At 43.8% G+C, this 15,054-nt stretch overlaps 1 protein-coding gene across 2 annotated transcripts in view; it reads right to left on the bottom strand.

Moving 5' to 3' along the window:
• Nucleotides 1-15,054, bottom strand: part of cux2b (cut-like homeobox 2b) — a 105,819-nt gene that overhangs the window by 7,869 nt on the left and 82,896 nt on the right. For both annotated transcript variants that reach the window (XM_070546368.1, XM_070546369.1), the window contains exons 5-13: nt 11,125-11,265; nt 10,884-11,028; nt 10,434-10,525; nt 7,137-7,203; nt 2,438-2,486; nt 877-1,068; nt 742-800; nt 604-652; nt 230-329 (exon numbers count right to left, since the gene is read on the bottom strand). In XM_070546368.1, coding sequence (XP_070402469.1) covers nt 230-329; nt 604-652; nt 742-800; nt 877-1,068; nt 2,438-2,486; nt 7,137-7,203; nt 10,434-10,525; nt 10,884-11,028; nt 11,125-11,265 — 894 coding nt within the window. The remainder of the gene's footprint in view (nt 1-229; nt 330-603; nt 653-741; nt 801-876; nt 1,069-2,437; nt 2,487-7,136; nt 7,204-10,433; nt 10,526-10,883; nt 11,029-11,124; nt 11,266-15,054) is intronic.

Raw genomic sequence — 15,054 nt, 5'->3', positions numbered from 1 at the left:
ACAGACTCTGTGTGGTCAGCTCACACACACACACACACACACACACACACACACACACACACACACACACACACACACACACACACACACACACACACACACAGTTATGCTGTGAACTGGGAGGAGCTTTAAGGACTGCCTCCAAACTCCCAACCTTGTGCACTAAACTAATTAAAGTTATAGAAACTGAGAGACGTTGTTTGAAGCGCTCCAGAGACAACCATCTTACCGTTGCTGTGCACGAGTCGGCTCTTATCTCCTAAGCACTTGTGAGATGGAAGAAAGGCCTCTTTATTCAGCAACAGAGTCTCTGCAGCTTTTGCAGAATCCTGTCAACACACACACACACACACACACACACACACACACACACACACACACACACACACACACACACACACACACACACACACACACACACACACACACACACACACATTTGATCAACCATTTATACGAGTAACTAAATTCAGTGGCACAGCAGTTTTTCACAAACAATAAAGGTTTTGATTGGTAGAAGTACTACTAGTAAAACTAATAGTACAATTCATAGTAGTACTACTAGTTTTCTTAAATTTACTATGTGAACAGGAGTGTGTGTACCTGTGATAAGTTGCCATTTGTTGAAGCCATCTTCATAACTTTTAGGATACTATAAATACAGAAACATGGTCATATTAACAGATCTTCATTCTTTTTATTACCAATAATTATAATAATAATAATAATTGATGTATTCACCTGAGTTCAGTTTTAATCTCTTCATAATCCAACTGAGAATGTAGTTTAGCCTCTAATCTCTGGTAGAGAAGAAGAAACGGGTTTGGACTCATTTAACTCAGTTACGCATTAACGTCTCACATTCGAGGCGCTCACCTGTATCGTCTCTGTTTTATAGGCCAGCTGGCGCTCTAACTCTAGAATCTGATTGGCTGAGGATTCCTGAACCTCCTGCAGTGTGAACTGAAGCCTCTGAATGTTTTCTAGAAGACGAAGGATTTCACGGTCTTTGGCCAACAAGGCGGCCTCCAGCTGGGCAGGCAACACGTCACCTCTCTCACTCTTCTCCTGCAGGCACACAGACGTTTGCAAAACCGGGCGTAAAAGAAACCTAAATTATATGATCAAGACTGCAGGATGAACAAAGAAAACAGTTGAAACGAATCTTCTGTGTTCACTGTTCTTCACTTAGTGCTGAACTAATCTGTGGGAAAGCCCAGGTTTGCTGCTAGAGGTGGGATTTCCCAGAAGAAACACGATAAAAACATTTCAGTCATTTCCATCTTTGTCTGATCTCTGGCTTTGTTCGGATGAGGAAATAAAAAGAAAGTAAAACAATAAATGTAAGAAGGCATCAATCGGTCATTAGACGTGCCCAAAGACTGAATTCCAACTTCAAGTTAAATCCTCAGACAGCTGAGGAGGAAAATACCTCGCCAGTATGTTACCCTTACCGGAGAGATAAAGGCTCGTTAGTAAAGTCACATTTGGATCACTTTACTTTGGTTAAAGCCAAAGCTGCTCAAACTGCAAATACGTGTTTGTTTCCAGTCTGCAGAACGACGCTTTAACCATGTTAAACAGGATTAAGCATATTCTGACAATGACCCAATACGTTTGTTTATTCCACCAATATACATGCAGGTGAGTAGAAAGTACCGGAACATTTCTCTGCAGCGCTACTTCCTGGATGATAACTTCCTGGAAGTTGTCCCATTATTCTTACTTTAGCAGTGGCCTCTGCAGGATGGCAGCTGCCCGCGGCAGCGCTTGCGCTGCTGGCTAACTGCTCCTTTAGCCGCACCATTTCCCTCTGAGCCATTTCTGCTCTTTGCACACAGGAACGGTATCACCGTTTTCATACGCCAGTCCACATCAATTGGCTAATGAGATGATCGAGGCGAGAGCATGTACATAAATCAAAGGAGGTGCCCTCGTACAGGAATTTGAAGCCGAGGAAAACCGTGAGCTGGGGCCCAGCAGACGAGTGCAGCCACCAGTTTATTCTGCTGAAGGGGCTGTTTAGTCAGCCCACCTCATTCCCCAAACGGTTTACCTGCTCTGTCACACCCGGCCTGCTAATTAATGATTCATTTTGAGCACATTTATCTGGAAGCTGCTGGCAGAGTGAGAGTGTGAGAGAGCAAAGAGAGAGAGAGAGGGAAAGGCATAGAGAAGATGAGGCGTCACAGAACAGGAAGCAATCAGGGCTGTGAGATAACGAAGAACCATAGCGCTCAACACCAGGGCATCAATCCTGCTGATCTGAGCTGCGATGCCATAGGGTGCCCACAAACAGGGGCCCCAGTCTGCACTAATCAAACAATTGGGATTGGGGGGGGGGGGGGGGGGGTCTAATTACAGCCAATGCTTGATTACAGGAGTGATTACCCCACGAAGAGACTCCTCAATCAGATGCAGGTACAGCCAGACTCACCTGGTTTGCTTTCTCTAGATTAGCCATGATGCTGTCAACTTCCGCTGTCCTGCAAAACACACACACGCACACACACACACACACACACACACACACACACACATGCACACACGCACACGCACACACACACACACACACACACACACACACACACACACACACACACACACACACACACACACACAAAACAATGAAATTAATACTTCCATTCAGAATAAATCCAGATGCTGATGAAGCTGCCTCTTCATGTGACTAAATATGTTCAATTCATTACACGGACATTTTTACTTTTTAAATTAAAGGGGAACTTTGGCGTGCTTTTAGCGCCCCTTAGTGGGGTGTTAACCGAGGTGCTCACATCCCGACCGTAGCCGGACAGGCAAGCGGTCAGCATCTGTGTATGAGCATAATCAACATTCACGAAAGAACGCAATTCATTCACAGCGGAACTTGTTTTAAGCAAAATGTTGCTACGAGTGTTGAGTACCACCATAGTCTGGCATTCAGACGTGCCCAGCTGTCTTAAAGCACGTCGTTGTTGCAGTACCTGCGTTTGTAGAACCGAAACGAAAACGTCTCTCCTCGCTGTGCGTTTGTCGTTTTAACACCTTCATCTAACAGCTGAAACGTCTCCTAGCCTTCCTTGGTGTCCACAGGAGTGATTCATCACTAAATTTAACTATTCAGCTGTGTTCATAATCTAAAACATGCAGGAAACATGCTGGAAGCAGACTGCAGTGCCAGATATATCAGCTTAATTTTCCCAACAGAGCGGCCGCCAGCCTGAAGGTGCATGTGGGATATTCTGGCCATGGGGGCGATAGGGGCTGGGTGGCCTTTCTTTAACCCTGTAAAGGGTCATTTTTAGCACATACTGGCTCAAGAAAACGATTTAAAAATATGACAATGTTGCAGCGTATCCCTTTACATATCTGCAGAGCAAAAGTGTAAATGTTTGCACCTAAACGGGCGATCCTTCAGCTCAAATGATGCGATTCAAAACTACAATTTTCACTAAAAGTAAGGAAATGCATCTTTGCACAATTATCTGCTTGTTGTAAAAATATTTCTTGGAAACATATCTCATTCGACTAGAAAGTCTAATTACTCACATTGACTGTGAGGTTTACCATGATCACGCATGTGTGGAATGAACAGCTGAGAACGGCGACCTCTGCAGTATTCTCCTGTTGCTGTTCTGTTTTGATTTCAGATGCTTGGTGGACTGGATGGTTGAACATCATGTTTGGTCTCTGAGAACAACTCTGATCACCCGGCGGTTGAGTCTTTAATAACAGCTACATGTATTTACTACGAGAGGGCAAAGCTACACTTGGATACACGGATGGCTTGTCTCCTCAGAGGTCTAGAGACTGAACATCTAACAATCAGAGTGGTCTAATTCCAAACAGAAGCTCTTATGGATTATTCATGAGGTCTGTTTGAAGTTCAACAGTTTATCTTGCTCACGTGGGAGCTGGTTTTCAAAAGGTAGCTACGGATGAAATAAAGAGAATGCTGAGGTTGTTTTAAATATGCACAGAAATCTTCCAGCTTACGAGACCATGTTGGGTTTTGAAGAAAACTTTGCAAAACGCTTAAAACGTGTTAGACTTTTAAAATCCAGAGTGAATGGACAAACTCCAGCCCTGTCATCTGCTGAGCTCACTAAGGGCTTAGACCCTGTCAGCAGAAACTGAAACCAGATGTGTTTATGATGAGCGCGGAGCGGTTCTGGGATGTGCCCGGGTCCCACCGACAGACCAGGATAGATGGACCCCTCTGACACCAACATGTGGTGAGAAGCTCGTGCAGCTCAGACCGTGTTTTGTACTGATCACCTCCTCCGCCGCTCAAGTCAAACAGACAAATAGTCTTTCTTATCAACATGGAGGGAACCGTGAGTGAGAGTCCAGGGACAGCTGAGCTAGAGATTGAGACCTGGGGTCAGCCAGAGGGTCTAAAGCATCATACTTAAAGATCCAGACCTGAGTTCATAAGGTCAAAGTTCCAGAAGCAGTGAAGCATTTTATTAAATACCAAATTCACTCATTTTTTCAACACATCTGCAGTGGTCCCTAGTATAAATGAATGCCTTGTGGGGTTTTCTTTGTGGGAAGAAAGCTCCGGTGCTCCTGATTCAGGAACTAGAAGTGAGCCAAAGCAGAGGGGAGTCTACAGGATTTAGAGTCTTATTTCCTGATCTTTGGATATCCCTACCACTGATTCTGTTTGCTCTGCATCGTTGATGTTTTATCTCTACAAATAACACAAGCCTGGAGGAGTTCTACTGTGTGGTAGAGTAGCTAATGCTAACAGTTGTAACGTCCAGCAATGGTCAGTTTTTAGGTACAGTTTGGCCACTCAACATCTGGTCAAAAAGGAGACACGAGACTGCACGTGTCCCCTTTAAATCAGCCTGCCTCCATCCCACCGGCTGGAGCTCGGAGCCTGCAGCTCTGAACACAGATAACAAAATGTCAACAATAACGTTTTCTCCTCGAGGTCCAATCTTTCAGGTCTTCATGCCTCCATATAAGGAGCACTCCAGCTCGGATCAGTTGCTAAATCAAGAATGATTTCCTAAATCAACAAGAACTTCTTCTACAACTTACAAGCTAGATAATCATTAAATAAACGTTTGTTTATTGCTACTTATAATAATTATAATATAATGAAATATTTCATTAATCTGTGCTCAATGATTGGAGTTTGAAATGAATGTTATGTTGTTTATATGGCAAGGTCATCACCATTTGCACTCACACAAGAACAAGTAAGGTTAAGTTGAACTCGTGACACATCAATAGTCTTTTACCATAGTCAGAGCCTCCATATCAAAGAAGGTGTGTTTCTGAGGTTGTCTTGGTAACCATTCCTCAACGTGTCAACCTTTGGTTGGCTACGCAAATCATTACATGAGAACATCAGAACTGGGCCACTCTCGGGTGATCTCTCAGTTCTAGAGAAAGCTTCAGACCGGCCACCTGAAGCAACATCCTCTCTAACCCATCAAAGATTTTGACTCGTCGTCAAAATCTTTTTGCACCCGCGACGCTGACACAGAAACAGTTCCCGCAGAATGCGCTGATATTGTTTAGACTCCTTAAAGAGTCCCAGACGCACGGTTCCATCCACTGTTGTGACCTGGAGACAACTCCAAGTCCGGTTTAGTGGGGCCGCAGTTTCTTCTACGGACCTCGGTACCTGGAAGTGCGAGGACTTTCGGATCTATCACGAGGGTCTTCGAGTGGGTATGTAGACATGACAGATAGCGTCTGATGTGTTTCGATAACAACCAACTTCATAGCTTAACACAAACCACATTCTTTTACATCCAGAACTCAGCTCTCTTCTACTAAAGCTTCTTCTTTAGCTTCTACTAGCCGAGACGTTCTCTGCTGTTTCCTGGACGCTAACCCAACAACAGCCTTCCCCGTCGTGAGTCGAGATGGGTGAGTCCATGAATGACAGTGCGACGTAGATCTGTCAGGATTTTCTAATGCGTCTATTTTCTATCAGCAGCAAATGCAGCAGATAGGGTAGGAGTCTATCTTCACGTTTAGCCTGCACAGAAAAACTCAGAGTGGTTGATCACATTTTAAAAAATAACAAATAAATATCTAATTCTCAGTGAACTTGGTCTTTAAATTAGCCTAGAAACAGATAGTAATTCTGCAGGATTTCTGAGTTTCTTAATTGCTTTTAATCAGCTCTAGTTAAGCGATGCATGTTCCCTCTATGTTAAGAGTACAACACGGATAAACCTTGGGAGGATGGGAATTAATATTCTCTCAAAGCATGCAGCCTATTGATGTATAAAGACAGATACTGGCAGTAGCTCTGCATTCAATAATTTCTTACTCTCTGATGCCTGGAAGCACCTGAATGCCTTTTAGCCAGTTGCTGACTTGCTAATGTTGACATTAGCTGTCTCCATTGCCATGGTTACATCTTAATCTGTGACCATCAACAGTGATAATACAGAGACAACAATAAAACTCTAAAATAAATGATACTTTACTAAATGAATTAGCTATTGTTAAGAACATGAGCTGTTGGGTGGGATCTGGAACAGAGTCTGGCCTAAAGAAGGTGATCAGGACAGCGTACACACACACACACACACACACACACACACACACACACACACAGAGTGGGAACCACAGAGAAAAAACAGCTCCACGCAGAGGCAGAAGCCGAACTGAAAATGTGTCCAATCCAGCAAAATAGATGGCAGCGGCTCTAGAAACATCAGTTCAATTGCACCATGGATTAGGCCTGGGAGAAAATCCATTAGCCGCGGCTGACTGTGCTCTGGAGCACAACCCAAACAAAGGAGTGTTTACTTTGAAAGTCTATCGACATCCTTCATACAAGCTCAGATTCATTTCAGGCATGCGGTGGATACATTGCGCTCAAAGACCAGGACAAGGTAGAGTGTTTTCTGAAGCAATCTTTAAATGGGGCAATTCTTCTTGAGGGCTGTCAAGGCCCAGCTGCCAGCGAAGGCAAACACAGACCTCTCGCATCGACCTGCATTAGTGGCTGAGTCACTCTCAGCCCTCACAATGGCATTCCTCAGCTCTACACGGGCTGGACTAGAGCTGGGTCCACCCGGCCACGCCTGCAGGATGCACCAGCTCCACTCTCAGATTAAAAACGTTAATGACAAACGTAAAGTATGGTGGATGCTTACTTTTTCGCCATCTCCTGGTTGTATTTAGACCGTAGGTCCAGCAGCTCTGTCTGTGCAGAATTCAAAGCTGTTGAGAGGCAAACCGCAGGAAGTGAGATATTAACCTAAAAAACACATGAACTTTGACCTTAAAGCTACATCACAGGAGGATCTGGTGCTCTATTGATCATTCGGTAGTAAAACTGGTTGGTTGTTGCTTCAAATGGGAACAATGCAGGCTTCTGAGTCAGACATGACTGTGAAGGTTATTTAGCGTATTTGTGTGTGAGCATGCCCGGTGGAACAAGAGTGTTTCAGCAGGGGGCGTCACTCTCCATACACATGGAGCTACTTTTAGATAAAACACATTTAATTTAACAGCTACAGCACTTGCCAGTGTGGACGTATGGCCTGTCCACTGGTGTGTCCTCTGTTGTCGACTCGGCAGTGTCCGATCACTAATGCGTATTTTTTAACATCACCAGCGTTAACCAGTGCGGGCCCTCTGTGAGAACTGTGAGGAAGCGTCATCTAACCCCTGAAGTGGCTGCTGGTTTTCTTGAAGCTTTTAACAACATCCCTCCGCCCCTTGTGATGCCGTTATCAATGATTTTAACAGAAGACCAGAGTCAGCTCTTAACCTGCTTGCTCCACTCAAAACCAAAAAATTACAATCAAATCAAAGATTGGAGAAATGAAAATCTAAGAAAACTAAAGAGAAACTGCAGAGTGGCGGAGAGAAAAACAAATTAACAATAAATCATCAGATGTATTTGGAACTGCTTAAAACATATAACAATGCCATAAGAAATTCCAGTAATGCATATTTTTCCAAAATCCTCTCAGACAATTAAAATAACCCTAAAATTATTTTCTCCACAATCAATAATATTCTCAACTCAGAAAACCCCCTCAAACACTCTTTGTGAGGAGTTTGCAGCCCACCTCAGAGGGAAGACGTAACATTTTATCCTCTCAATGTAACGTGGTTTTAGACACATCTGAGAGTGTGTGTCCACCAGAGGAAACACTGGACAGCTTTGTCCTGGCTGAAGCCGAGACTCTTGATAAAGTTTTCTCCTCAGTGAGACCCACCACGTGTGTCCTGGACCCTATTCCCACCAGGTTTTTTAAACGATTTTATGATTCTTTTAAAGATGAGGTTTTAACTATGAAGAATTGCTCCCTTCAGACGGGGGTCTTTCCTGCCACTTTTAAACGGGCGGTGATGAGGCCCCTGCTGAAGAAGAACAATTTAGATTTTAATGATTTAAACAATTATCGACCGGTATCTAACTTACCATTTTTAAGCAAAATGTTCGAAAAGCTTGTTTTAATCCAACTCAATGATTTTATCAACACCCATAATGTTTTAGAGAAATTTCAGTCTGGTTTTAGGGTGAACCACAGCACCGAGACGGCCCTTCTGAAGACTTTAAATGATTTTAGAGTAAATTATGATAAACGGAAGGTGACTGTGTTGGTTCTACTGGATCTAAGTGCTGCCTTCGATACAGTAGACCACACTATTCTTCCAACTGGATCGGCCTCTCTGGTGCTGTTCACCAATGGTTCACATCCTACCTCACAGACAGGACTTTTATGGTGAGTCTGGATACCTGTTTCTCTAGGGTTCATGGGATTACATGTGGTGTGCCCCAGGGTTCAATTTTAGGCCCAGTGCTTTTTAACCTTTATATGCTCCCTCTTGGCAGTGTCATCAGGAGACACGGGGTGAATTTCCACAGTTACGCTGATGATACACAGCTGTACATCTCTGTGTCTCCTGATGACACACGGCCAATGGATGCACTTTTTAACTGCATTTTAGACATGAAAACCTGGATGGCAGAAAACTTTCTCCAGCTCAACCAGGACAAAACTGAAGTTTTAGTTATCGGTCCTGAGGCCCAGAGAGAGAAGCTTTTACCAAAATTACAATCACTGTCTTTTAATCCATCTTCACAAGTGAAGAACCTGGGTGTCATCTTTGACTCTGAGCTGACTTTTATCCATCATATTAAAAATATCACCAAAATAGGTTTTTATCATCTAAAGAACATCGCCAGAGTCCGCCCCATTCTCTCTCGGGTCAATACGGAGACGCTGATGCATGCTTTTATCACCAGTAGGATAGATTACTGCAATGACCTGCTTTCTGGTCTTCCTAAAAAGAGGATTTCAGGTCTACAACTATTACAAAACTCAGCAGCACGTGTCCTGACGAAGACCAGGAGGCGGGAGCACATCACTCCAGTTTTAGAATCACTGCATTGGCTCCCCATATGTTTCAGGATCCATTTTAAAATACTTTAACGGTTTTTAAGTGTCTTAATGGTCTTGGGCCTTCTTAACTTTCAGAACTGCTTTTGCCGTATAAAACCACGCGGTCTCTGTGCTCCTCTGGCAGCCGTCTCCCTGTCATCCCTAAAGTCAGGACTCATATTCACGGCGAGGCGTCCTTCCAGTACATGTTTTCAGAAACAGGCTCAAGACTCAGCTTTTAACTGATTACTATCACTTTTTAAATTAATTAATTACTTAGTTTATTTATTTATTTTATCTATTTATTTTATTGATTTAATGTATTCTTTCTTTATACGTGCTTTTTAAACAGTTTTTTTAACCTTGATTTTTGATCAACATTATTTTAATATCTATATAACTTTTTATATTACAATTCTCATTTTAGCTCTTTGGATTTTATATTTTAACCTTAATTTAACCTTTTTCCAGTGCTTCCTCTGTGGGAGCCCCCTGCCCCGGCGGCGGCGGTCAGCTGTGGCAGCCTGGGTGCTTTTCATGTGTGCCTGGGTGGTGGTGGGGACCCGGTGTCAGTGCCTCGGCTGCTGCTGTGGATCTGCTGCTGTCAGGGTGGATGGCTCCCCTGATGGCGTTTCCTTATCCTCATCTTAGCTGATCTGGCTCATCTGATCTCAGCCAATCGTGTTTTTTTTTTTACCATGGGGTAGGGGGCATGTATGTATGTGTGTGTGTGTGTGTGTGTGTGTGTGTGTGTGTATGTGTGTGTGTGTGTGTGTGTGTGTGTGTGTGTGTGTGTGTGTGTGTGTGTGTGTGTGTGTGTGTATGTGTATGTGTGTGTGTGTGTGTGTGTGTGTGCGCGTGTGTGTCGGTGGAGGAGTGTTGTGACAGGGTTTTTAATGTCAGACTGTTTTTTAAATTCTGGGGATGGGAGGGTATGTGGGGTCTTTTTAATTTGTTTAACACTGAGTTGCATGTATTGTAGGATTAAGTGCTATATAAATAAAGTTGTTTGATTGATTGATTGATTGATTGATTGATTGATAAAGCACTTACATGAATGCAGAACTTTGATCTTCTCCTTGGCCTCTGATAGTCTGTCAACCAAACTAACATCAGCGGCTTCCTCCTCCTCCTCCTCCTCCTCCCTACGAGAACAAACTGTCAGTTCCTTCTCCACATCACGGGCACACATTTACAGCTACAATAAAGACCTCCAGGCTGGAGGAATATGTAAATGCCAACCTCCTCCCACTTAGTGAGGGCATGTGTGGTTGAGTTCACAAAGAGAAAAGCTCCATGTTTCATTAGCTCCTGTTTGAAGATTTTGGTGAGTACAGCCGTACAAGACAAACATGCTTTCAGTAAACTACAAGAGATCATTGTTGGCGTATCTGTTCAAGAGCTTTTCTTTTCTGTTGTTAAAATGTAAACATTTGAACGAACCCCTGAGGAAGGATCAAACACTTTTTTTCCCTGAGGTCACAAGTAACCTCTGGTTCTCACCGTTGGTCCTCTACTGGCCCCTGATGGTCCTGTTGTGGGGAACTTGGGGCCCCAGGGGCCGATGTGCTGTTAGGGGTCATCAGGGAGACCGGAGGGCTGGATTCAGGGGCCTCCTCTGTCCCAGCTGGACTGTCTGCTGTGGACTCTGCATGGATGGAAAACACACTTATCACTTCAGTGCTTCTTCAGATACTCTGGTTTATCTCAGGTCACGGTGGACGTTCTCATATTCTGGACGCACCTTTCTTTTCAAGGCACTCCAGGTGTTTCTTCCAGTGCCCGCTGATCTCTCGTACCACGGCCTCGCTGTCCGGGGCCGAGCTTTGAAGCTGCTGCAGCCTTTCCTTCAGAGAGTGAGAGGCCTCCAGCACAGGAGCAGGATCTGTTCGGAAAAGAAGGGATGTAAAAAAAAAAAGGGAAAGGAAAGAGAGAAAACCTACCAGGACTCACATAAGAGGCACCGCCTGCTACTTTTCAAAAAAAGCTAAATCGCTGTTTTACGGCGTGCGCCGTGTAAAGCACATTGCAGTCTCAGCGCAGGCAGGCTATTCCACCGAGACTTGTTTCCAAAGAGTGACTTTTAGACTTTCCTCTCTCTGTTGCCTTTGAAATGTTCACAGGCTGGACCTAATGACACAAGTTCTGCTCAGACCCACGTGTACCAAAACCAAACCTAATGAGTCCTCCATCGTGCTGATGAACGGCAACAACACAACAAGATTACAATAAATACGTGACAGAGGCTTAAGTACCAAGCACACACCTAGGTAAAGTGTAGAAAAAGTCTGCTACTGAAAAGGGGGTTAAAAAAACGAGATTCTTTAGCACAACAGAGGAGCTGTTTTGCAATGCATGCACGGCAGCACAGGGCCCATGGGGCCAACTAGGAGGCTGTTTCTCAGCTAACAAGTCTCCTCTGTATCATTTGATCATTTAAATTATTATGCCAGGAATTCTCAGGAGGCAGCTCGGCACTCCACATCACAGGGCTGTTTTTAATCTTCCCCTTCCCTTTCTTCCCCTCCCGAAAAGTTCAACAGCTCTGAGAGAGAGAGCTGCTCCTGTTGTGTACCTGCCTGCCGAACACCAAAGGAGGTGACTTCTAGTGCCAAAGCACAGAGAGGGAAGCTCAGGGGAGCTCCTTGACGGGGGGAGGGGGGGCAAGATGTGGAGCCACACACACAGACACACACACACACACACACACAGCCCTTCAAAACTCTGAAAGAAGAGGAAAATCGCTGCTTTGCTGCACAAACTTTTCTCCCACAGCTTTCATCCGCTCATCTTAAGACTTCTGTTTGGAACCCGATTGGATCCCTTCTTCCACATGGGCACTGACTGAAGTGACTTCTCATAAGAAGTTGGAGCCAAAGAGGTCTAAACTTTGCCAGATGCCACAGAGAGAACACAAACTTGGAGCTGGCAGACCACAAAAACAAACGCTCATCAAGCAGCCAGAGCTTCCACGGTGTGCAATTTGTTGAAATCCTGGTCGCACGTTGCAGCTCGCCATATCTGCATTTTCATCAGACAAAACAGTTTGGACCATTTAATTGATGAACTATTTTTCCCAGGATGGCGTACAGTCAAACACCGCCCGCGTTGGTTGTTACACCAGCTGTGGAGTTGTTGCATCAGTCACAGGGGACATCACTATTAAGAGCACAGCCCTTCTAAGACAAACAGGATGACTTAAAGCACTGCTATTCCATCAGCCCCCTGTCACAGAAATCACTTTATCAGCCTCTTTCCCATATATCCTTTCAACTTTTAATGATCAAAGGACAGAGATTATAGTAAGGGATCTCTCACACACGGACAAGCCGGGATTATCAATCAGTGGCTGGGGAGTCAAGTGAAGTCAAATTTAAAGTGAAGGGATATAACTTAAGTCTGTTTACAAAATGAACTCCCATCAAAGTGGAGCTGCTCTCCGAAGGGCCGACAGTCCAGGAAGACTGATTATAACTTCAGAAACTGTATGCGCTAATGGGTGTAACTAATAGGCATCTCTCTGACACTAAAAACCTAGAGCTTTCAGCTCCTAGCAGCTCGCTCAGGCTGGTGGATGACATCATCGTATCTATGAGACCAGAACAACCCGACCCTGAGCCCAACGACAAGCGTCTTTATGGTGCTTACAAAGTTAACGTGAGCAGGGTTGCAGCCATGACACCTAGAGATGTGTTAAGGTGGAACTGGCTTGTTGTTTGACTGAATGAACTAAATATGACAGCTTTCTATCAAAGGGAAACCTTAAATAAGGACATTTGATGTTCATTTGTACTTTAAAAGAAGAATTGTTGGATTCATTCATGTTTCTATATCCATCTATCCATCCATCCATCCATCCATAAATCCATCCATCCATCCATCCATACATAAATCCATCCATCTATTCATCCATAAATCCATCCATCCATCCATCCATCCATAAATCCATCCATGTATTCATCCATAAATCCATCCATCCATCCATCCATAAATCCATCCATGTATTCATCCATAAATCCATCCATCCATCCATCCATAAATCCATCCATCCATCCATCCATCCATGATTTCATTCATTCATTCATTCATTAATGATTTCATTCATGATTTCATTCATCCACCAATCCATAAATTAATTAATTAATTCATTCATTCATCTATCTATCCATCCATCCATCCATCCATCCACAAATTAATTAATTAATTCATTCATTCATTTATCCATTCATCCATCCATTCACTCATCCATCCATCCATAAATCCATCCATTCATTCATTCATTCATTCATTCATCTATCCATCCATTCACTCATCCATCCATTCATCCATCCATCTACCCATCTATCCATCCATCCCTCTATCTGTAGCGTACAAAAGGCCAAGTATTTCACCAAAAATGACTAGAAGTAAACCTTTAACTTGCAGGCCCGAACTAACTCTCCATGCAGGTCAGTCTGACTCCGGGGTGCCAATAGGACGAGAAGAACTGGTGTGCTACATCATATCTGTCTGTTCTCCAAACCAGAAAGGTACTGCGGTACGGTAACCTTGTTACCAAATAAGGAAGCCATAATAAGTCCTTCTCCTAGCTCCCTTAGCTGGAAAGCCAAGGTCTCATGCAGAAGATGAGACTTTTACTCTCTGAATAAAGCTTATCTTTCATGTCATAAATGACTTTAAAACGCCATATAATCATATTCTGATGGATGAACAATTTTTTAAAAACCAAAGCGTTTGATTAATGCATCCTATAGTTTACATTGTGGGTCAAACATTTTTCCTGTAATGGTTCATTTCAGATCTTAAACTACACCAGATCAGTAATTGCTGATTCTAGTCATTTAATCTATCAGTATGAACACAATGACATCACTATATGTTTAATCACTATATGATTATTAATAGTGTTTAACATTTTTGCTCCACATAACTATAACATTTTCACACTAAGAGTTCACCTCTAAGTATCTGAGTGAGGGAGTGATTCTCTGAGGTCTTTGGTAACGCCCTTTAATTTAGTCAAATTCTGATTCGTCTAAAATTGTCAACAACATTTAATAAACGCAATGATCACTTCCTGATCTGGTCAGTTCTTCAGCCACCTCCCGAGTAGGCTGATCGGGTGAGCAAGCATTTGGAACCATTCTCTCTTTTGGTCACAGTCGCTCGGCAACGCTTGCGAGTGATAGCAGACCAACAGCCTCAGAAGCAAAATAGATACGCCAGTTTCCTGCCATCACCTGGGGGATATCTCAGACTAGACGGGTCATGCTCAGAGCTAGATTACAAGTTCTGTTGTCCAGAGGTCCACGACCAGCAGTGTCCATCCTGAACTCTTGACCCCCTGGATCGTACGGGGACCTTCAACCATGGACGTAATTTTCACTTTAGAAGTGGGGAGGGGGGACATGGGGGGGGGGGTATCTTTACAGTATGCTCTAATGGGAAACGGGCTTCAACACAAACGATTGTTTTTCTGCTTGGTGCTAGAGCTCAACCAGTGTCAATTTAATATAGCGTAATGTTGTTTTTGGATGGTAAAAAGTGCAGGGGTCAAAACTTGACTTTGGAAAAAGTGGGGGGGACATGTCCCCCCCCCCCCAAAAAAAAAATTACGTCCATGCCTTCAACACAAAAGGGTGCGTAGACTCGGCCCACATGGCGTTGGATGGTT

Source organism: Nothobranchius furzeri, chromosome 17 (genome assembly GCF_043380555.1).
Source record: "Nothobranchius furzeri strain GRZ-AD chromosome 17, NfurGRZ-RIMD1, whole genome shotgun sequence".
NCBI lineage: Eukaryota > Metazoa > Chordata > Actinopteri > Cyprinodontiformes > Nothobranchiidae > Nothobranchius > Nothobranchius furzeri.
Note: the sequence above shows the minus strand (reverse complement) of the source record. Positions and strands in the feature narration are given on the sequence as shown.